At 47.5% G+C, this 23619-nt stretch overlaps 1 protein-coding gene across 1 annotated transcript in view; it reads right to left on the bottom strand.

Annotated features, from left to right (window-relative positions):
• The window catches only part of CERK (ceramide kinase), a 115361-nt gene extending 101221 nt beyond the window's left edge, over nucleotides 1–14140 (bottom strand). Inside the window, exon 1 of the mRNA XM_044280235.1 lies at nucleotides 13864–14140. Within this exon, the coding sequence (XP_044136170.1) occupies nucleotides 13864–14017 (154 nt within the window). The 5' untranslated portion in view covers nucleotides 14018–14140. The remainder of the gene's footprint in view (nucleotides 1–13863) is intronic.
• Between the last annotated feature and the right edge of the window lie 9479 nt (nucleotides 14141–23619).

A 23619-nucleotide genomic window follows, 5' to 3' on the forward strand; every position in this document is an offset into this window, starting at 1 on the left:
CATTTTGTTCAACCCACTGAACTAAAGCTGGAAGTCTGAACTTCAACTGCATCTGAATTGTTTTGTTCAAAATCCATTGTGGTAATGTACAGAACAAAAATTAGAAAAATGTTGTCCCTGTCCAAATTTATATGGACCTGACTAAATATATATTATATAAAAATGAGCGTACGTATGTGTGTGTGTATGTCTGCTAAAGTAATCCGCACAGTCGTATTTACATCAGGTATCCGGGAAGGTTTTAGACCGGGTCTCAGCTCTCTAGGACATACCATTCATGAGATATTCCTAAAAAATGCATTAGCCAATAGAAGCCTGGTCACATGACCCTTATCAGCCAATAGAAGCTCGCAGGTCCTTAGTCTCCACATACACACAAGTTTACACCAGGTTTCCATTACAATTCAGTAATTTTTCTTCACTGCTGTAGGTCAGCTTTAACCTCTTCAGGACACATGACGTACCGGTACGGCATGTTGTCCTGGTACTAAAGGACACATGACGTACCTTGGCTAAATGCGCACCAGGCACCTTGGCTAAATGCGCCGGGGGGTCCTGTGAAACACCCCCCCCCCCCCCATGTCGGCGATCGCAGCAAACCGCAGGTCAATTCAGACCTGCGGTTTGGTAAGTTTCTGATCCCCGCAGTCTGTGACCGCAGGGATCAGAAACTTCAAATAACCTTTATTTTAATGTTTAACCCTTTATTTTAATGATCTTTGTTATCTGCCGGCGGGCACAGCCGTGGAGGGGGGGGGGGGGGTGCGGGAGTAGTGCGGCAGGGAGGGCGGGCTCTGCAGTCGGTGCTTGGGGGGGCAGGCAGGCATGCGATCATCAACATTGCTGACACTCTGCTTAAAACGCCTGACATCTGCAGGGACCGCTGTATGAAAGAGGTTAACGCTGGGTTCACACCTGAGCATTTTACAGCGCGTTTGAACGCGCTGTAAAACACTCAACACATGAAAACCAATGCTTCCCTATGGCCCTGGTTCACACTTGAGCGTTTTACAGCGCGTTTGAACGCGCTGTAAAACGCCCTACGCTCAAAAAAGTTCTTGAGCTTCTTTGGGGCATTTTGTCGCGCGTTCCCGTACATAGACTTTCGGGAACGCGCAACAATGGGCGTTCGCTTGTCTCTGTATGCGCGATTGTAAACGCCGGTACAATCGCGCATACAGAGAGCTCCTTTCAGAACGCTGAGGTGTGAACCCAGGGTAAGAGGGAGGGAGCTCCCTCCATCTCCCATCGGGGGCTGCTGTGCCTTTTCAGCCTCCCTCCCCATCACCCACTGCTCTGCTGTGGCAGCGAGTGATGGTTACCATGGAAACCGGACACCTTCACAGGCATGTGGCTGTCCATGGTACTGAGCAGAGGCTGTCCATGGTGCTGATTAGACTACTGCATTATACAGACATCAGACTCCACTGGATCTTCAGGAACCAAGTGGGTCTGGGTCAAAAAAAAAAAAAAGAACTCCCTACCCTATGTTTGATATCACCGCGTCCGTAACGACCTGATCTATAAAATGGTCATGTTACTTTACCCGCACGGTGAACGCCATAAAAAAATAAAAAACTATGCTGAAAATGAAATTTTGCCCACCTTACTTCCCAAAAAAGGTAATAAAAGTGATCAAAAAAGTTGTATGTACGCCAAAATAGTACCAAACAGTCACCTCATCCTGTAAAAAATGAGACCCTACCTAAGATAATTGCCCAAAAACTGAAAAAAACTATGGCTCTAAGAATATGGAGACACTAAAACGTGATTTTTTTGTTTAAAAAATGAAATAATTGTGTAAAACTTACATAAAAAAAAAAAGTATACATATTAGGTATCGCTGCATCCGTAATAACCTGCTCTATAAAAATGTCACATGACCTAACCCCTCAGATGAATACCGTAAAAAATAAACTAAAAAAAAAAACTGCTATTTTTTGTCACCTTACATCATAAAAAGTGTAGTAGCAAGCAATCAAAAAGTCATACGCACCCCAAAATAGTGCCAAACATCTCATGCCACAAAAATCATACCGTACCCAAGTTAAATCGCCTAAAATCTGAAAAAACTATGGCTCTCAGACTATGGAGACACTAAAACATGATTTTTTTTGTTTCAAAAATGAAATCATTGTGTAAAACTTACATAAATAAAAAAAATAGTATACATGTTAGGTATCGCCGTGTCCGTGACAACCTGCTCTATAAAAGTATTACATGATCTAACCTGTCAGATGAATGTTGTAAATAACAAAAAATAAAAACGGTGCTAAAACAGCTTTTTCTTGTTACCTTGCCTCACAAAAAGTGTAATATAGAGCAACCAAAAATCATATGTACCCTAAAACTAGTACCAACAATACTGCCACCCTATGCCGTAGTTTCTAAAATGAGGTAACTTTTTGGGAGTTTCTACTCTAGAGGTGCATCAGGGGGACTTCGAATGTGACATGGTGTCAAAAAACCTATCCAGCAAAATCTGCCTTGCAAAACCATATGGCATTTGTTTCCCTCTGCGCCCTGCCGTGTGCCCATACAGCGGTTTACGACCACATATGGGGTGTTTCTGTAAACTACAGAATCAGAGCCATAAATATTGAGTTTTGCTTGGCTGTTAAACCTTGCTTTGTAACTGGAAAAAAAATTAAAATGGAAAATCTGCCCAAAAAGTTAAATTTTGAAATTGTATCTCTATTTTCCAATAATTCTTGTGGAACACCTAAAGGGTTAACAAAGTTTGTAAAAAATCAGTTTTGAATACCTTGAGGGGTGTAGTTTCTTAGATGGGGTCACTTTTATGGAGTTTCTACTCTAGGGGTGCATCAGGGGGGGCTTCAAATGGGACATGGTGTAAATAAACCAGTCCAGCAAAATCTGCCTTCCAAAAACCATACGGTGCACCTTTCCCTCTATGCACTACTGTGTGCCCGTACAGTAGTTTATGGCCACATATGGAGTGTTTCTGCAAACTACAGAATCGGGGCAATAAATATAGCATTTTGTTTGACTGTTAACCCTTGCTTTGTTACTGGAAAAAATGGATTAAAATGGAAAATTTGCCAAAATGCTATCACCATTTGCCATTAACTCTTGTGGAACACCTAAAGTGTTAACGACGTTTGTAAAATCAGTTTTGAATACCTTAAGGGGTGTAGTTTCTAGAATGGGGTCATTTGCAGGTGGTTTCTATTATGTAAGCCTCACAAACTGACTTCACACCTGAACTTTGGAAAAATTTCAAGATTTGCTTCTAAACTTCTAAGCCTTGTAACATCCCCCAAAAATAAAATATCATTCCCAAATTGATCCAAACATGAAGAAGACATATGGGGAATGTAAAGTAATAACTATTTTTGTAGGTATTATTATGTATTATAGAAGTAGAGAAATTGAAACTTTGAAATTTGCTATTTTTTTTAAAATAAAAATTATAATTTTTTAACTTCATTTTACCAGTCATGAAGTACAATATGTGACGAAAAAACCATCTCAGAATGGCCTGGATAAGTCAAAGTGTTTTAAAGTTATCACCACTTAAAGTGACACTGGTCAGATTTGCAGGGAACGGTGGAGGTCTCTGTTAAGGGGTCAGGGAACAGTGGCAGTAACAGTTAAGGGGATGGTCTGCTATGGAGGTTAGTTTCAAGGGGCCGGGTGCTGTTGAGGTCACTGTTAAGGAGGTGGTATGTTGAGGAGGTCACATTTTAAGAGAAAGGAGGTATGTGGAGGTCACTGTTAAGGGGGCGAGTTATTATGGAAATCACTGTTAACGAGACTAGGGTACTGTGGAGGTCACTAATAAAGGGGCGGCCGCTGTGGAGGTCAATGTTAAAGGGGAGCGCGCTGTGGATGTTACTGTTAAGGGGGCAGGTCGCTGTGGAGGTCACTGTTAAAGGGGTGGGGTACTGTAGATGTCAGTTAAAGTGGATACTGTCAATCTTAACGACATACACAAACATTAAATTAAATAAAACCGTGCGAAGCTGGGTCCTTCTGCCAGACCTACGAGGCAATATGCTTGGTTCAACAATGAATTTCCTTGTGACAGATTACCTTTAAAGTATATTCACTAGAACTGATGGACTAGAACAGTGTTCCTCCAGTCCTCAGGGTCCACCTGCCGGTCATGATTTAAGAATATATGTCAATACATCAGGACTTATCACCTGCTGAATACTAAGGAAATCCTGAGGACCAGAGGTGAGGAACACTGGACTAGAATAATGTAGAGTGTACGGCCAGCCACAAGCACAGTTGGACGACCATCTAATGTGTATGGTGGCCTCCTGATTCTCCCACGACAGAACAAGTTCAGCAAAAAAGAGCAAGGTTGTTAGACTTCAAAACGCCAAATCCTTTATTTCCAGCTGAGATAAGCCACCACCTGTAGAATTTTCAAAGATGTGCTCCCCTCTCCTCACCAAATCAAAAGTGCACGTCCATGGGGTGATCGAAGCAGCTAATGGCTGAACTGCTGTTGGAACTGTACGGCCAGCACGAGAAATGCAATCCAATATGTTTACAGAGTTACTCAACTTTTCACACAGATTATATTGATATAGAAAATTGTGCTCAAAGGTAAAGCAAAAGCTAACACTAGGAAAAAACAGCATGGGTATATAAGGAAAAAATGTGAGACACTGAATGCAGTTTTCTTCGTATTAAGCAGATGGAAGAGGCACAAGAAGATATCACATTACATATGTTCAGTCAGCAGCTCTGACGTAATGGGAGCTGAATCTGAAGGCCATGTAAACATAAGGTTATATAACCAAGAGCTCGCTGTGTGAGCATTGCCACTGCCCTTCTACACTAACCAGTCAGGTCCTACATCCCTACTTAGCGCCATCTCTATTGCCTACTGCTACGTAGGGCAATCTATTGAGGGATTCCTCATAATAAATCAACCGCTCGTCTCACTCCAGGAAATGGCATTTATCACGCAGACAAAGTTAAAGGGGTTACCCGAGATGTGGCCGCAATCCCACGCAGCCGCCACTTTTGGAATCATGTGATTCCAGGCTTGGATTAGAACCTGCAGTGCATGAGCGAGTCTGAATCTCACGCTAGCACTTTAGAGCTGACGGAGATTTCCACTATGGTATATGCCAGTTTTCTGGTATAAATTATAGTAAATATGCTGGGCCGCAGAGGACCCCTTCTGCCGCATCTCAGATAACCCCTTTAAAAGCAAGCACCTACTACTATATTGTGATGCTCCATATTACTTCCTTTGCTGGCTTAATTCCTTGTTCAATCACATTACACACGGCTCATATCCAGGGGTTACGACCACCCTGCAATCCAGCAGTGGTGCCCGTTCTTGCACACTATAGGATACAGCGCTGCTAAGGGACCGTGCATAGTCATTTGTTTTTGGGAGGGAAGGGATGGAAAATCTTGATTTAGGCATCTTGACTAGAGTTGAGCGAACACCTGGATGTTCGGGTTCGAGAAGTTCGGACGAACTTCCCAGAAATGTTCGGGTTCGGGATCCGAACTTCGTCCCGAACCCGAACCCCATTGAAGTCAATGGGGACCCGAACTTTTCGGCACTAAAAAGGCTGTAAAAAAGCCCAGGAAAGGGCTAGAGGGCTGCAAAAGGCAGCAACATGTAGGTAAATCCCCTGCAAACAAATGTGGATAGGAAAATGAATAAAAATAAAAATAAAATAAATAAAAATTAACCAATATCAATTGGAGAGAGGTCCCATAGCAGAGAATCTGGCTTCACGTCACCCACCACTGTAACAGTCCATTGTCAGATATTTAGTCCCAGGCACCCAGGCAGAGGAGAAAGGTCCCTTAACAGAGAATCTGGCTTCATGTCAGCAGAGAATCAGTCTTCATGTCATAGCAGAGAATCAGGCTTCACGTCACACAACACTGAAACAGTCCATTGTCAGATATTTAGGCCCCGGCACCCAGGCAGAGGAGAGAGGTCCCGTAACAGAGAATCTGGCTTCATGTCAGCAGAGAATCAATCAGTCTGCATGTCATAGCAGAGAATCAGGCTTCACGTCACCCACCACTGTAACAGTCCATTGTCATATATTTAGGCCCAGGCACCCAGGCAGAGGAGAGAGGTCCCGTAACAGAGAATCTGGCTTCATGTCAGCAGAGAATCAGTCTGCATGTCATAGCAGAGAATCAGGCTTCACGTCAGCCACCAGTGCAACAGTCCATTGTCATATCTTTAGGCCCAGCACCCAGGCAGAGGAGAGAGGTCCAATAACAGAGACTCTGGCTTCATGTCAGCAGAGAATTAGTCTGCATGTCATAGCATAGAATCAGGCTTCACGTCACCCAACATTGGAACAGTCCATTGGCATATGTTTAGGCCCCGGCACCCAGACACAGGAGAGGTTCATTCAACTTTGGGTAGCCTCGCAATATAATGGTAAAATGAAAATAAAAATAGGATTGAATGAGGAAGTGCCCTGGAGTACAATAATATATGGTTAAGGGGAGGTAGTTAATGTCTAATCTGGACAAGGGATGGACAGGTCCCGTGGGATCCATGCCTTGTTCATTTTTATGAACGTCAGCTTGTCCACATTGGCTGTAGACAGGCGGCTGCGTTTGTCTGTAATGACGCCCCCTACCGTGCTGAATACACGTTCAGACAAAACGCTGGCCGCCGGGCAGGCCAGCACCTCCAAGGCATAAAAGGCTAGCTCTGGCCACGTGGACAATTTAGAGACCCAGAAGTTGAATGGGGCCGAACCATCAGTCAGTACGTGGAGGGGTGTGCACACGTACTGTTCCACCATGTTAGTGAAATGTTGCCTCCTGCTAACACGTTGCGTATCAGGTGCTGGTGCAGTTAGCTGTGGCGTGTTGACAAAACTTTTCCACATCTCTGCCATGCTAACCCTGCCCTCAGAGAAGCTGGCCGTGACACAGCTGCCTTGGCGACCTCTTGCTCCTCCTCTGCCTTGGCCTTGGGCTTCCACTTGTTCCCCTGTGACATTTGGGAATGCTCTCAGTAGCGCGTCACCCAACGTGCGCTTGTACTCACGCATCTTCCTATCACGCTCCAGTGCAGGAAGTAAGGTGGGCACATTGTCTTTGTACCGTGGAACCAGCAGGGTGGCAACCCAGTAGTCCGCACACATTAAAATGTGGGCAACTCTGCTGTTGTTGCGCAGGCACTGCAGCATGTAGTCGCTCATGTGTGCCAGGCTGCCCAGGGGTAAGGACAAGCTGTCCTCTGTGGGAGGCGTATAGTCATCGTCCTGCCTTTCCCCCCATCCACGCACCAGTGATGGGCCCGAGCTGCGTTGGGTGCCACCCCGCTGTGACCATGCTTCATCCTCATCCTCCTCCTCATCCTCGTCCTCCAGTAGTGGGCCCTGGCTGGCCACATTTGTACCTGGCCTCTGCTGTTGCAAAAAACCTCCCTCTGAGTCACTTCGAAGAGACTGGCCTGAAAGTGCTAAAAATGACCCCTCCTCCTCCTCCTGGGCCACCTCCTCTTCCATCATCGCCCTAAGTGTTTTCTCAAGGAGACATAGAAGTGGTATTGTAACGCTGATAACGGCGTCATCGCCACTGGCCATGTTGGTAGAGTACTCGAAACAGCGCAACAGGGCACACAGGTCTCGCATGGAGGCCCAGTCATTGGTGGTGAAGTGGTGCTGTTCCGTAGTGCGACTGACCCGTGCGTGCTGCAGCTGAAACTCCACTATGGCCTGCTGCTGCTCGCACAGTCTGTCCAGCATGTGCAAGGTGGAGTTCCACCTGGTGGGCACGTCGCATATGAGGCGGTGAGCGGGAAGGCCGAAGTTACGCTGTAGCGCATGCAGGCGAGCAGTGGCAGGATGTGAACGCCGGAAGCGCGAACAGACGGCCCGCACTTTATGCAGCAGCTCTGACATGTCGGGGTAGTTGTGAATGAACTTCTGCATCACCAAATTCAGCACATGCGCCAAGCAAGGGATGTGCGTCAAACCGGCTAGTCCCAGAGCTGCAACGAGATTTCGCCTATTATCGCACACCACCAGGCCGGGCTTGAGGCTCACCGGCAGCAACCACTCGTCGGTCTGTTGTTCTATACCCCGCCACAACTCCTGTGCGGTGTGGGGCCTGTCCCCCAAACATATGAGTTTCAGAATGGCCTGCTGACGTTTACCCCGGGCTGTGCTGAAGTTGGTGGTGAAGGTGTGTGGCTGACTGGATGAGCAGGTGGAAGAAGAGGAGGAGGAAGCCAAGAAGGAGGAGGTGGCAACAGGAGGCAAAGAATGTTGCCCTGCGATCCTTGGCGGCGGAAGGACGTGCGCCAAACAGCTCTCCGCCTGGGGCCCAGCTGCCACTACATTTACCCAGTGTGCAGTTAGGGAGATATAGCGTCCCTGGCCGTGCTTACTGGTCCACGTATCTGTGGTTAGGTGGACCTTGCCACAGATGGCGTTGCGCAGTGCACACTTGATTTTATGGGATACTTGGTTGTGCAGGGAAGGCACGGCTCTCTTGGAGAAGTAGTGCCGGCTAGGAACAACATACTGTGGGACAGCAAGCGACATGAGCTGTTTGAAGCTGTCTGTGTCCACCAGCCTAAATTACAGCATTTCATAGGCCAGTAGTTTAGAAATGCTGGCATTCAGGGCCAGGGATCGAGGGTGGCTAGGTGGGAATTTACGCTTTCTCTCAAATGTTTGTGAGATGGAGAGCTGAACGCTGCCGTGTGACATGGTTGAGATGCTTGGTGACGGAGGTGGTGGTGGTGTTGGTGGTGGTACATCCCCTGTTTGCTGGGCGGCAGGTGCCAACGTTCCTCCAGAGGCGGAGGAAGAGGCCTAGGCGGCAGCAGAAGAGGCCGAGGCGGCAGCAGCAGAAGAGGTAGCAGGGGGAGCCTGAGTGACTTCCTTGTTTTTAAGGTGTTTACTCCACTGCAGTTCATGCTTTGCATGCAGGTGCCTGGTCATGCAGGTTGTGCTAAGGTTCAGAACGTTAATGCCTCGCTTCAGGCTCTGATGGCACAGCGTGCAAACCACTCGGGTCTTGTCGTCAGCACATTGTTTGAAGAAGTGCCATGCCAGGGAACTCCTTGAAGCTGCCTTTGGGGTGCTCGGTCCCAGATGGCGGCGGTCAGTAGCAGGCGGAGTCTCTTGGCGGCGGGTGTTCTGCTTTTGCCCACTGCTCCCTCTTTTGCTACGCTGTTGGCTCGGTCTCACCACTGCCTCTTCCTCCGAACTGTGAAAGTCAGTGGCACGACCTTCATTCCATGTGGGGTCTAGGACCTCATCGTCCCCTGCATCGTCTTCCACCCAGTCTTGATCCCTGACCTCCTGTTCAGTCTGCACACTGCAGAAAGACGCAGCAGTTGGCACCTGTGTTTCGTCATCATCAGAGACATGCTGAGGTGGTATTCCCATGTTCTCATAATCAGGAAACATAAGTGGTTGTGCGTCAGTGCATTCTATGTCTTCCACCGCTGGGGAAGGGCTGGGTGGATGCCCTTGGGAAACCCTGCCAGCGGAGTCTTCAAACAGCATAAGAGACTGCTGCATAACTTGAGGCTCAGACAGTTTCCCTGGTATGCATGGGGGTGATGTGACAGACTGATGGGCTTGGTTTTCAGGCGCCATCTGTGCGCTTTCTGCAGAAGACTGGGTGGGAGATAATGTGAACGTGCTGGATCCACTGTCGGCACCCAATTGACTAATGCCTGTACTTGCTCAGGCCTTACCATCCTTAGAACGGCATTGGGCCCCACCAAATATCGCTGTAAATTATGGCGACTACTGGGACCTGAGGTAGTTGGTACACTAGGACGTGTGGCTGTGGCAGAACGGCCACGTCCTCTCCCAGCACCAGAGGGTCCACTAACACCACCACGACCATGTCCACGTCCGCGTCCCTTACTAGATGTTTTCCTCATTGTTATCGTTCACCACAACAACAAAAATATTATTTGACCCAATGTATTGAATTCAAATTCAGGCCTTTTTTTAAAGACAACTAACACTATCTGGCTATCTATTTAGGTACCGTATTACACTAATACAGGCACAGCTGTAACCACAGATTTAGCTGACTATAAATTTGAGGCCTAGTATTTAGGCGCTGAGTGACAGGTTTAGGTTTACTGACAGAATTAGACTTGGAAATGCACAGTAGCGTGTGTGTGAAGTTATTCAGAATGACCCTATGTGCACCTTGAATATTATATACCCTTTTAGGGATAGATTTCAAATAGCTCTGATACAGCAGAAACCACTAAATGAGGAAATTGCTAAATTGGGAATTGTATTTCAACCCAGAACAAAAACTGTGCTTTGACGGACACTAAATAACTTGCCCAGCCACAACAGTACAGCAGTAACGACAGATTTAGCAGGATATAAATTTGAGGCCTAGTATTTAGGCGCTGGGTGACAGGTATAGGTTTACTGACAGAATTAGACTGGGATATGGCCAAAAAATAACCACACTATTGATGGTTAAATGCACTTGGTGTGACAGCTTGACCAACCACACTACTGAGGGTTAAATGCACTTGGTGACAGGCGCAGCTTGCCCCTGATGTAGTATATGGCCAAAAAATAAACAGACTATTGCTGGTTAAATGCACTTGGTGTGACAGCTTCACCCTGATGTAGGCTTTAGCCAAAAAACAACCACACCATTGAGGGTTAAATGCACTTGGTTGCAGCTTTTGCTGGCGCACCACAAGACACAAAATGGCCGCCGATCACCCCAGAAAAAAGTGACTGACAAACGGTCTGGGCAGCCTAAAAACAGTGAGCAATTGAGTATCAGCAGCTCAATGATGCACAGCAGCAGATCGATCAATTAATCAAGTCCTTTGGAGGAGTTAATCTGCCTAATCTCACCCTACTGTCGCAGCCGCAACCTCTCCCTACGCTAATCAGAGCAGAGTGACGGGCGGCGCTATGTGACTCCAGCTTAAATAGAGGCTGGGTCACATGGTGCTCTGGCCAATCACAGCCATGCCAATAGTAGGCATGGCTGTGACGGCCTCTTGGGGCAAGTAGTATGACGCTTGTTGATTGGCCGCTTTGCAGTCTTTCAAAAAGCGCCAAGAAAGTGACGAACACCGAACCCGAACCCGGACTTTTACGAAAATGTCCGGGTTCGGGTCCGTGTCACGGACACCCCAAAATTCGGTACGAACCTGAACTATACAGTTCGAGTTCGCTCATGACTAATCTTGACTTTTGTCTTCAGTTACGGCGTTCACCATACTAGATAAAAAAAAAAAAAAAAAAAATCTCTAATTTTAAGGCCTCATGCACACGGCCGTGGTTTTGGTCCGCACCTGAGCCGCAGTTTTTGTGGCTTGGATGCAGACTCATTCACTTCAACGGGGCCGCAAAAGATGCGGACAGCATTCTGTGTGCTGTCCGTCTCCGTTGCTCCGTTCTGTTGTCCGCAAAAAAAATATAACCTGTCCTATGCTTGTCCGTTTTGCAGACAAGAATAGGCAGTTATATCAATGGCTGTCCGTGCCGCTACGCAAATTTCGGAACGCACACGGACGCCATCCGTGTTTTGCGGACCACAAAACATACAACAATCATGTGCATGAGGCCCAATAGGGCATTTGCAGATATGGCGATAGCATTTATTTTTACTTCCTAAAATAGAGAAAGTGATCTGAATTTTTTTTTACTTTTTTTTTTTATAACCGTGATAAAACCTTATTTGTAGTCCCCCAAAACAGAGATGAACTTCAATTACACCATAGACTGCGATAATAGTTTGCAGTCTCTGGTAAAATTCCTATGTTCCTATTTAAAGGGCTTTCCCGCATGCACAGTTAGTGCTGGGACCTCATGTACAATACATTCCAATACCAAGTGGCATCTGTTTTTGTAAAAATCCATAGTTTTCAATCCATCCATCAATAGAATTTTAAAAGATTATAGCCAAATCAGCTTTTCGTGGGCGAGGTGAGAATAACCCGAGTAAGCACCGGCTGGGGGTGGCTGCAATTACAGAAACATCTGAGGCGGCAGCACCCTGCTGTCTGCATAGCTTCCATTCACAGCGCAATCTGCTCAGCCAGTTTCACGTCTACCCCTGGCTGGCACTTTCTCAAGTTATTCCCTTCTCTGCCATGAAGGGCAGCTACGAGATGGAATACCTATTTAAAGTTACATACAAAACTTTGTGTGTGTGTGTGGATTATCTATCTATCTATCTATCCACACACACACATACTAAGCTCGGGTATATTTCATCTACTGTTTGTGTGTGTCGTTAAAAGATATTGACACTGACCCCCCCCCCCCCCCCCCCACAGTGCCCCGCCACTTTAACATGGGACCTCCACAGCAGCCCATTCCCATGACAGTGACCTCCTCAGGGGCCCATCCCCTAACAGTGACCTCCACAGTACCCCACTGCCTTACCACTGACCACACAGTACCCCGCTGCCTTACCACTGACCACACAGTACCCCGCTGCCTTACCACTGACCACACAGTACCCCGCTGCCTTACCACTGACCACACAGTACCCCGCTGCCTTACCACTGACCACACAGTACCCCGCTGCCTTACCACTGACCTCACAGTACCCCGCTGCCTTACCACTGACCTCACAGTACCCCACTGCCTTAACAGTGACCTCCACAGCAGCTGCCCCTTTAATAGTGGCCCCTGCCCCTTTAACAGTGACCTCCACAGCAGCTGCCCCTTTAATAGTGGCCCCTGCCCCTTTAACAGTGACCTCCACAGCGCCCTGCCCCTTTAATAGTGGCCCCTGCCTCTTTAACAGTGACCTCCACAGCGCCCTGCCCCTTTAACGCTAGGGCTACACGACGACATGGGTCATGCAACATTTTGTCTCAACAATTTTTATAATGATAGTCTATGGTGTCGCTCCGACATGTGACATGCTGCGACTGCGAGACGACAGTTGCAAAAATGCCATCCAAGATGGATTTTTCTGCGACTGTCGCATCGCAGTCACATGTCACAGTGCAACACCATATCATTATAAAAAAAAAATGTGCGCGACACATGTAGCAGTGTAGTTGTGCCCTATGTGTCACGCCACTTATTGTCTCGTGACAGATGTCGTCCTGTAGCCCTAGCCTGAGCCCAAAATTCGCACTCAGTATGCTAATACTGAGCATCGGAGCAATGGGGAGGAGACTTCTTTCTCTGTGGGGTCTCCTTCTCCCTGGCTGTAGCGCTGTCCAACCGCTGTAGTCAATGGGGATCTGGTTATTGGCGGCACTATCCGGATACCGTGAACGTAGGACAAAACACTGACAGGCCTCGTCACTTCTTCCACGGCATCATTTTTAAAACCGCAAACAGAAATAAAAAGTCATGAGTTAATGGCTTCCCATTTAATTCAATGGAGATGACCGGCAAACGTCTTCAACACTGTTTTTTGGGGACAGAATTTGCAAACATACCCTCATAGTGGCGTGGGGGGATACCCCGAGATCCTCTCGGCTCACAAACCACATGGAAGTTACATGAGATAATAAGGGTACCACAGGAGGCACGTGACGCGTTTATTAACCATTTACAACCGATACCGGGTAGTCATACCGCCAACGACGCTTTATGACCTGCAACCAGAAGCAAAATAACAGCTATACGGCCGACCTCCTGGAGTACTTCTGGAGTACTCTCATCCTCCTTGGACCTTGGACAACATGAACCCGCACTATGGGCACTGCACTTCCTCTATTATCTCTCAACAGAAAGTACAGGAAGTTCTACCAACCTGTCCACAGAAGCATGCCAACCAGAGCCTGGATGTGGGCAGCAGTTGGCACACAGGGCCCACCACCAGGGCATGGGAGGTCTGCTATGCACAGCCTATACATAATACCAGCTGACTGACAGCCCTGCACCAATCCCTGGCACTCACCCGCTCGGCTGCTGCCCCTTCCCCGCCGGGGCCTCACTTCTCTCCAGGACAGCAGCGCCCGGCTGGGGTCCAGGGTCACCTCGCAGCTGTGACTTTTCACGGACACAACGGAGCACAGCACGGGGGGCGAGGACTGCTGCTGCACGGGCTCCATGACGTCCACACTGACATAACCCGCGGGAGTCCCCGCCGACCACCCGCACCGATCACATGGACACTTCCCCAGCTAGCGGTCCGGGACTTCCATTGTCTGCTCCGGGAGCCTCTCCAGCCCCGCCCCCCGCGTCAAGACGTATGCAAATGTGCCGCGTGTGGGAGGAGCTATAGTCGGACAAACAGAAAGAGCGGCGGGGAGGGAGAGGGTGACGTCCAGCTGGCACTGCGCACAGACCGTGGTCCTGTGGTATACACAGACAGGGCTGCCAGCCAGATTTTTTCTTTTTTCTGGACAACTTATCCCAAAATCACAGACTGACAATATTTTTTACAGACAAATTGGAAAACCATAATGTATGATAAAGATTATAAGTAATACATGGCTATAGCTCAAACTCATCACCAGAATTTACTGTGACTGTAAAATGATGAGAATTACCACCAAAATGATCTAGTCAGGTACTATCAACCTCAAAATAAAAAATTACAGACAAAAGTTGCCTATTTCTACGGACTTTCCAGGAATTTTTGGACGATTGGCAACCCTGAACATGTACTATGTCCCCTGAGATGCAAATGTTCTCCCTCCGTAAAAATAGGCAACTTTTTTCGGGTGTCTTTAAAAAAATAGAAGTGTTGGTGATTTTTTTTAGGCTCAATAGATTATTTTGGTGGTAATTATCATAATTTTATAGCATTTCACTTCATGTCAATCGCCAGCCATGTCAGAATTGTTGTCACAAGTCACCTGCGTTTTTCTCCATCATAGAGAAATACTGATGTTGTGTCAGAGTCCTGGCTAAAGAGAACCTGTCCCCTATCCTGACATGTCCCTGTTAGTAGCTGCTTGTGCAGTGCCCCAGCAGATCACTGCTAAGAGACAAATATTTTTCAAGGCTTAAAGGGAACCTGTCACTCCTACTATACTGACCCTCGGGCTGTCACTTCTGGCCTAGCATCCAGTACTTTTATAATATTGACAGGGCGAACCATGCAGCACGAGCCTCAGCTGCAAGAGAGATGAGTCCGATGAGACTCGTGGCCCCACGCTCCGCCAACTGCTGCCCATGAATGGCAGGTTTCTTTCTTAGGCTGGTTTCACACGGGCGTTGCGGGAAAAGGTGCGGGTGCGTTCCATGCGCGATTTTTCCACACGAGTGCAAAACATTGTAATGCGTTTTGCACGCGCGTAAGAAAGATCGGCATGTTTGGTACCCAAATCCTCTTCCCTCTCTTCTTCACAGAAGTTCGGGCTTGGGATCGGTGTTCTGTAGATTGCATTATTTTCCCTTATAACATGGTTATAAGGGAAAATAATAGCATTCTGAATACAGAATACATAGTACAATAGGGCTGGAGGGGTTAAAAATTTTTTTACAAAAATTAACTCACCTTAATCCACTTGCTCGCACAGCCGGCATCTCTTCTGTCTCTTTGCTGATTGCAGTGGTGACGTCACTACGGTCATCACATGGTCCGTCACATGATCTTTTACCTTGGTGATGGATCATGTGATGGATCATGTGATGACCGGAGTGACGTCACCACAGGTCCTTTTCCTGTACACAGCACAGAAGAGAAGCCAGGCTACGCGAGCAAGTGGATTAAGGTGAGTTAAATTAATTTTATTTATTTTTTACTATTATTGTACTATGCATTCTGTATTCAGAATGCTTTTATTTTCCCTTATAACCATGTTATAAGGGAAAATAATAAAATGATTGGGTTTCCATCCCGATGGTCTCCTAGCAACCGTGCGTGAAAATCGCACCGCATCCACACATTTTCACGCAGCTCCATTCACTTCTATGGGGCCTGCGTTGCGTGGAAAACGCACAATATAGAACATGCTGCGATTTTCACGCAACGCACAAGTAATGCGTGAAAATCACCGCTCATGTGCACAGCTCCATAGAAATGAATGGGTCAGGATTCAATGCGGGTGCAATGCGTTCAACTCACGCATCGCATCCGCGCGGAATACTCGCCCGTGTGAAAGGGGCCTTATACGAACATGAAAAAACACCTACCAGTCATGCTACAGAGGTGCAGGAGGTTGGGGCCACGACTCTTATCAGACTCATTTTAGGCTAGTGCTGCATGGTTCGCCCTGTCAGTACTGTAAAAGTACTTAATACTAGCCCAGAAGTGACAGTCCACTGAAATGAGCGGGTCTGTCACTATACTGTGCTGCCCTCAGTGAGGGGAGCACAGGAGAGGTGTCAGGTTAGGGAATCTATCATCAGATTAAGGCTGGGTTCACACGGGCGTGACGGATCGGCTCAGGATGCGTTCAGGGTGCGTTCAATGAAACTCGCACTATTTTGCAAGCAAGTTCAGTCAGTTTTGTCTGCGATTGCGTTCAGTTGTTCATTTTTTTCTGCACGGGTGCAGTGCGTTTTGATGCGTTTTTCACGCGCGTGATAAAAAACGGAAGGTTTACAAACAACATCTCTTAGCAACCATCAGTGAAAAACGAATCGCACCCGCACCTGCTTGCGGATGCAATGTGTTTTTCACGCAGCCCCATTCACTTCTATGGGGCCAGGGCTGCGTGGAAAACGCAGAATATAGAACATGCTGCGATTTTTACACAACGCAGAACTGATGCGTGAAAAACAACGCTCATGTGCACAGGCCCATTGAAATGAATGGGTCAGGATTCAGTGCGGGTGCTATGCGTTCACCTCACGCATTGCACCCGCGCAGAAATCACGCTCGTGTGAAAGGGACCTAAGGCTGTTTAACTCTCACATGTTGCCGCTTCTCTCATTGTACTGTTCCCATCCCTAATTGTGGCTTGTTTCTAATCATAGCCATTTTGAAGAAATTAGCTTTATAAAAAGTAACGTTTTTTGCGTTATAAGACGCACCTGATGTTAAGACACACCTAGATTTTAGAGGAGAACAATAAAAAAATATATATTTTGAGCCAAAAGGTATGCTAAAAATGTCATAAAAAAACTGAATATTTCACACTGTTATGGGGGATCGGTGGATGACACACTATTATGGGGGGATCTACGGTTGACACACTGTTATGGTGTGGGACTATAACGCCCCGCATCCTTAAGAATGCATCCCGGCTCTGCAGTACATGAATGCATTCTTATGGATGAGGGGGCTATTGTCACATTTAATATAAACACTTACCATTAAACACCAATTACGGTACAGTCCCTCAACAGCGTTTATATTAAATATGACTATAATTCCCCTCATCCTAAAGAATACACCTGTGTACTGCAATACATGGGTACATTCCTGTGGATGAGGGGGATTATAGTCATTCAAAATCTCATGCGTGGCCAACCTGGAGGCATGTCAATCAGAGCTGAATGGGTGGGCTTACAACTGCACCTCCGTGACTCATTGATCACGTAGATCGGGTACGTTTTATAAAGCTAATTTCTTAAAGATGGCTATAAATGGAAAAAGTAAGACAGGCACACTCTCATTTAGTGCTATGCGGAACAAAAGTATACGTTTGTATCATATAAGTGCCTTTAAATCCCACTGCTCTCATCGCACTGTTCCCATCCCTAATTGTTGCCTGTTTCTATTTATAAGTATATAGTTACAGTGGCTCACCAGTTTGATATTGTGGGCAGGGGTGCACTGTCAACGTTACACCCAGAAACCGTATGAAATTAAAAACGTAATATAAAATTAAAATAAACAGTATATAATGCAATGTTGCTGATAGGAGAAAGGTAAAACGATATAAAATATAATAAAAAAAAAGGTAAAAAATATATATAATGCAATGTCGCTGATAGGAGAAAGGTAAAACGATATATAATACAATTAAAAAAAGGTAAAAAATATATATAATGCAATGTCGCAGATAGCAGTTCTCTCAATATACACTGTATCACCTACTAATATCTAAACATCCTTAGGGTATTTGCCCATAGTCAGTTGTTCCTTTGTATTATGGATTGGGAAATTATTGCGGTTCTTTCTATAACTTAGACAGTTTTTATTAGTTATATAAATAAGAAAAGAAATGAATCGCACATCCACTGCTAATGCTATGATCTCATCCCTGCGTTCCTGCAGGAGGCAGCACTAAATAGTGCATGTGTGCCGCCTCCCATGCTACATGCTAAATGAGGCATTAGTGTACATTTTTATCAAAAGGCATAAGCCCACTCACCACGCCAAGGTTACCTCTATGAGTGGGTTCTACTCTAAAACTTTTTTTTTGTAGTGAAGACTACATAACATTGCATAAATTATACAAATAGACCATTAGACACATTTCTAAACATTTCAATAAACAATTTTTTGTAATAATTGTAAAAACCGCATCGGAACCGCACTAGAGGTGCACGAAAAACACAGGTGCGTTTTTATGTTTTCGTATGTGTTTTTATATGTTTTTAGGTTTTATATATGTTTTTAGGTTGTATTACTTTGTTTACATCCCTGGTATTACCCTCTTACCTATTTTATGTATTTGTATCATTTTTTTTTTTTTTTTACATCAACATAGTGAATTATATATATGAAACAAAGCTTTTAGTGGTGATTTCAATGAGATCTGAAAGAAGTTTACACAATAAGGTGTATACCATGAAAGAAACAACTATCTGTGGCAGGCATCCTCAAACTGCGGCCCTCCAGTTGTTGTAAAACTACAACTCCCACAATGCCCTGCTGTAGGCTGATACCTGTAGGCTGTTCGGGCATGCTGGGAGTTGTAGTTTTGCAACAGCTGGAGGGCCGCAGTTTGAGGATGCCTGATCTGTGGAATCCTGACCAGAATTGAGTTGATGCCAAATTAAGATTTGGCCACTCCCAAATGTCAGGTATATATAAACCATTCTTGTTCATTCCAATATCTAACTAGCCACTGAAGAAGGAGCAAGGATAAGCTCCGAAACGCGTTTGGCTTTGACATGACATTTATTTGCTACATATTAGAACAGAAGATTTGGTAATATCTTCCAACATCAGCAGAAAGGTCTTTCTGAGGTGTCTGCTGAACACAAAGCATTGGGAAATCACGGCTTCACCCACAGACAGCATCTGAACCAGCAGAACAAACCACACCTCCATTGAGCGTCCACGTGGGACTGCGAACGAAGCGCATTCATAAACCTGGCATATGAGCGCGGGAGATACTGAATAAGACGCTCCTATCAGCCTGACAGACTGCTCTCATAAATTCACCCACACTGTCGGAGTAGTAAAGTACCTATCATATACAAATATATATGTAACCACTAATATTAGTGACTGTACAAAACCACCAGCAGTAAATGATCTCACCTATTATATCTAGTCCAACGATGATTGGTGACATCTGCGAGACATCTGCAATATATGTCCTATAATTGTTTTATACATGACCAACAGGACATCATTTTGAATGCCAAATAAATTGGGACACTAAAAGAACAATTTGCCGCTATATATAAAATCAATAAGGTCTGTGCATCAACAACTAATAATAACTGTCTAAGTTATAGAAAGAACTCTACCAGACCGCAATAATTTCCCAGTCCATAATACAAAGGAACAACTGACTATGGGCAAATACCCTAAGGATGTTTAGATATTAGTAGGCGATACAGTGTATATTGAGAGAACTCCTATCAGCGACATTGCATTATATATATTTTTTACCTTTTTTTATTATATTTTATATCGTTTTACCTTTCTCCTATCAGCGACATTGCATTATATACTGTTTATTTTAATTTTATATTACGTTTTTAATAGAATAGTTTGCTTGTAATTAAAATTGACTTGAAGAATGATACAAACGTATATTTTTGTTCCGCATAGCACTAAATGAGAGTGTGCCTGTCATATCTTTTCTATACTTATTTAATTTCATACGGTTTCTGGGTGTACTATTAACAGTGCACCCCTGCCCACAATATCAAACTGGTGAGCCACTGTAACTATATACTTATTTATGGATATGTACAGGATACCTATGTATAATGTATTAGATTATAGCTCTGCTGTCAGCTCGGCGCAACTATCCAACTAAGGCTCGGATGTTATATCACCATAAAGTATTAAGGCTGGTTACAGCCTGTATTTGTGGGCGGGGCTGCTGACTATATCTTTCTCACGCGTCCTCACCCTGAGGACGGTTGCTTCATGCAGCTTCCTTGGTCCGGCCGTCACTTCCGGTTCGCAGTGCGTCACTACCGGGGCTCCTCCGAGCGGCGGTCACGTACTCCTCTTCCCTGGGTCTCACCCGTCCTCTGGCTTGGGCGCTGTCCCGGGCCGGCGTGCGTTCCGGCGGGGAGCGCGCGCCGGAGCTTCTCGGCCGGGCCTGGGCTTCCGGTCATGTGATCGGCGTGCGTTCCAGCTTGGAGCGCACGCCGGAATCCGGCCGGGCTCGGGCCCTCGGTCACCTGCTCGGCGTGCGTTCCAGCGTGGGGCGCGCGCCGGATCCCTCACTCAGGCCAGACGATTCCAGGGCAGCGGCTCCAGGGCAGGTAAGCTCCGTCCCCACCGGGTCCCTCATCACAGAGGCATCCTGTCCGGGCCCCCATGTTCCGGGCTTCTTGTGGGCGGATCGGCGTGCGTTCCAGCGTGGAGCGCACGCCGATACCTGCTCCTACATCTGGGTCTCCTGCTCTCCCTGCGACCTGGGACGGGGGGGCCCCGTCCCCCAGTCCACCTGTCCACATGGTCACCCCCCACCACCACAATCGTGGGTATGACAGGTTGGCCTCTGTAATTGATGGATGTAAATGGCCGGAGGTAACTGACATGAAGGAGTGTGACCGCCCCTTCCCTGTCCATTAGTTACAAGAAGGCTAAATCGGCCTATAAAGCAAGCCATCTGGGATAAAACATTTTCTGTTCTGATAATAACGTTGCATTGTATCCCGTCAGTACAGTAAAGCAATTGAGTATTAAATAATACATTCATATTCTGGAAAAGGGTTTCTGATTTTGAGCAAGAGTTTATTTCCTTTTAAGATTTCCTTCTAAATGTTTTCTATTAAATGTGAACTGCTTGCGAAATTCTACCCTGGTTCCGTGCTCCATATGTTCCGCCCCGGTGCGTTTGTTTATGGCGCGGCAACATGGTGCCGCCCTCCTGTGCACACGTGTCTGGCGGCTGCATCTGCCGCCCTCCTGGGCGCTTGCGTCTGGCTCCATTGCAGTGCCGTCCTCGCACGCTCAGGTTTGGCACAAGCTGTCCTGCCGCCCTCCTGTGCACTTGCGCGTGGCACCGCCGTGTCACACCTGGGTGCTGTTCATTGCTTGTTGTCCATACTTGGGTCTGTCTTCCATGCTTCTTATCCCACTCTCACACGTCATCCGTAGTCTTCCGGGATCGCCCAGGCTCGTTCTGTCTCCATCATCCTGGATCACCCAGGCTCATTCCGTTTCTGTCATCCTGGATTGCCCAGGCCCGTCCGGCCTTTGTCATCCTGGATCGCCCAGGCTCGTTCTGCCTCTGTCATCCTGGATCGCCCAGACTCGTTCTGCCTCTGTCATCCTGGATCGCCCAGACTCGTTCTGCCTCTGTCATCCCGGTTCGCCCAGGCCCATTCTGCCCCTGTCATCCTTCCTTGCTCCCCGCCCGGTCCTCCGGTCCCGCATCTTCCTTCTCTTCCCTGCTCTCCTAAAGCGATGTTTAAGAATAATGACAATATTAAATCTAATTGGTACAAGTTCTTCTTTAGTACACCGGACCTGGGGGCATCTACAACTGTAATTAGGTATAATTGCATGTATTGTTTTCTATTTTTCATTTGTTTTGCAGGACATTCCAGCCGAGAAGCCTTGGTTGGCAGGCACGGGGCTGGCCGGCCTGTTTCTCCATTCCGGTAAAAAAAAAAAAAAGCTTTAGGAACACAGCGGACAGACCGGACACCGGTGTGATCATTAAGGTGCTGCCTTGCGGACGCTGCTGCGGGGTCTGGAACTGCGGTTCTGGTTCCAATCGTCTGTGCTACCGCTGGCCCAGGTTAAGTAGGTTCGAACCTACAGTGGACCCCTATTCCCACAAGTGCCTTTCAATCGCTGCACACTCGCTCTATGCCTCCTCGACTGGAACCAGAAACTGCACCTTCCACTGCTGCTGCCAGATGTAACACAGGTCATCCCCTCCGGGGTAGCTAACTCCATGAATGTTGTTTAGTCGTGGGGTTTTGTTGCTGTGCCATTTTCCGGCTTCCTAATGTACCATTTTGGGCAATCTTTTCTTATAACAAACAGGGCTGCGGTGCTGTCATTTATTCAGTCCTCCCGTTCAGAGGTAGCTGCTCATCAGCTTCCCGGATTCTTCAGGTATCATGCATACGCCTTTTGTCTGTCTTCCCTGTCGTCCTGGATCGCCCAGGCTCGCTCTGCTCCTGTCGTCCTGGATCGCCCAGGCTCGCTCTGCTCCTGTCGTCCTGGATCGCCCAGGCTCGCTCTGCTCCTGTCATCCTGGATCGCCCAGGCTCGCTCTGCTCCTGTCATCCTGGATCGCCCAGGCTCGCTCTGCTCCTGTCATCCTGGATCGCCCAGGCTCGCTCTGCTCCTGTCATCCTGGATCGCCCAGGCTCGCTCTGCTCCTGTCATCCTGGATCGCCCAGGCTCGCTCTGCTCCTGTCATCCTGGATCGCCCAGGCTCGCTCTGCCCCTGTCATCCTGGATCGCCCAGGCTCGCTCTGCCCCTGTCATCCTGGATCGCCCAGGCTCGCTCTGCCCCTGTCATCCTGGATCGCCCAGGCTCGCTCTGCCCCTGTCATCCTGGATCGCCCAGGCTCGCTCTGCCCCTGTCATCCTGGATCGCCCAGGCTCGCTCTGCCCCTGTCATCCTGGATCGCCCAGGCTCGCTCTGCCCCTGTCATCCTGGATCGCCCAGGCTCGCTCTGCCCCTGTCATCCTGGATCGCCCAGGCTCGCTCTGCCCCTGTCATCCTGGATCGCCCAGGCTCGCTCTGCCCCTGTCATCCTGGATCGCCCAGGCTCGCTCTGCCGCCCAGGCTCACTCTGCCTCTGTCATCCTGGTTCGCCCAGGCTTGCTCTGCCGCCCAGGCTCACTCTGCCTCTGTCATCCTGGTTCGCCCAGGCTCGCTCTGCCGCCCAGGCTCACTCTGCCTCTGTCATCCTGGATCGCCCAAGCTTGCTCTTCCGCCGTCACCTGGACCGTCACGGCACTAACTACCCTGTGCCTTCCCGAATCGCTCAGGTCATTTATCAGCCCAGCTCCGGCCTGAATCACTCAGGCCCTTGTTACCTCCCATGTCGGTCGGTCCGATTAACTATTTCCCTCCTACAGCGTGGGTAGTCTTCTTGCCCACTTATTCAGGCCTACCCCGCACTGGCTCCAGGCACAGTTCAGCCATATAGATCTTGGAGGGTGATAGGCATCCCTCCCGACTCCACGCCAATGTACACCTCAGCCCCTACCACAAGTATTAAGGCTGGTTACAGCCTGTATTTGTGGGCGGGGCTGCTGACTATATCTTTCTCACGCGTCCTCACCCTGAGGACGGTTGCTTCATGCCCCACCCTCCCGACCCTTCTTTCTTTCATTCCACTCTCTTGGGTGGCCCACTTATTCAGGCCTACCCCGCACTGGCTCCAGGCACAGTTCAGCCAGATAGATCTTGGAGGGTGATAGGCA

The sequence above is a fragment of the Bufo gargarizans genome, chromosome 2, assembly GCF_014858855.1.
Source record: "Bufo gargarizans isolate SCDJY-AF-19 chromosome 2, ASM1485885v1, whole genome shotgun sequence".
Lineage (NCBI taxonomy): Eukaryota > Metazoa > Chordata > Amphibia > Anura > Bufonidae > Bufo > Bufo gargarizans.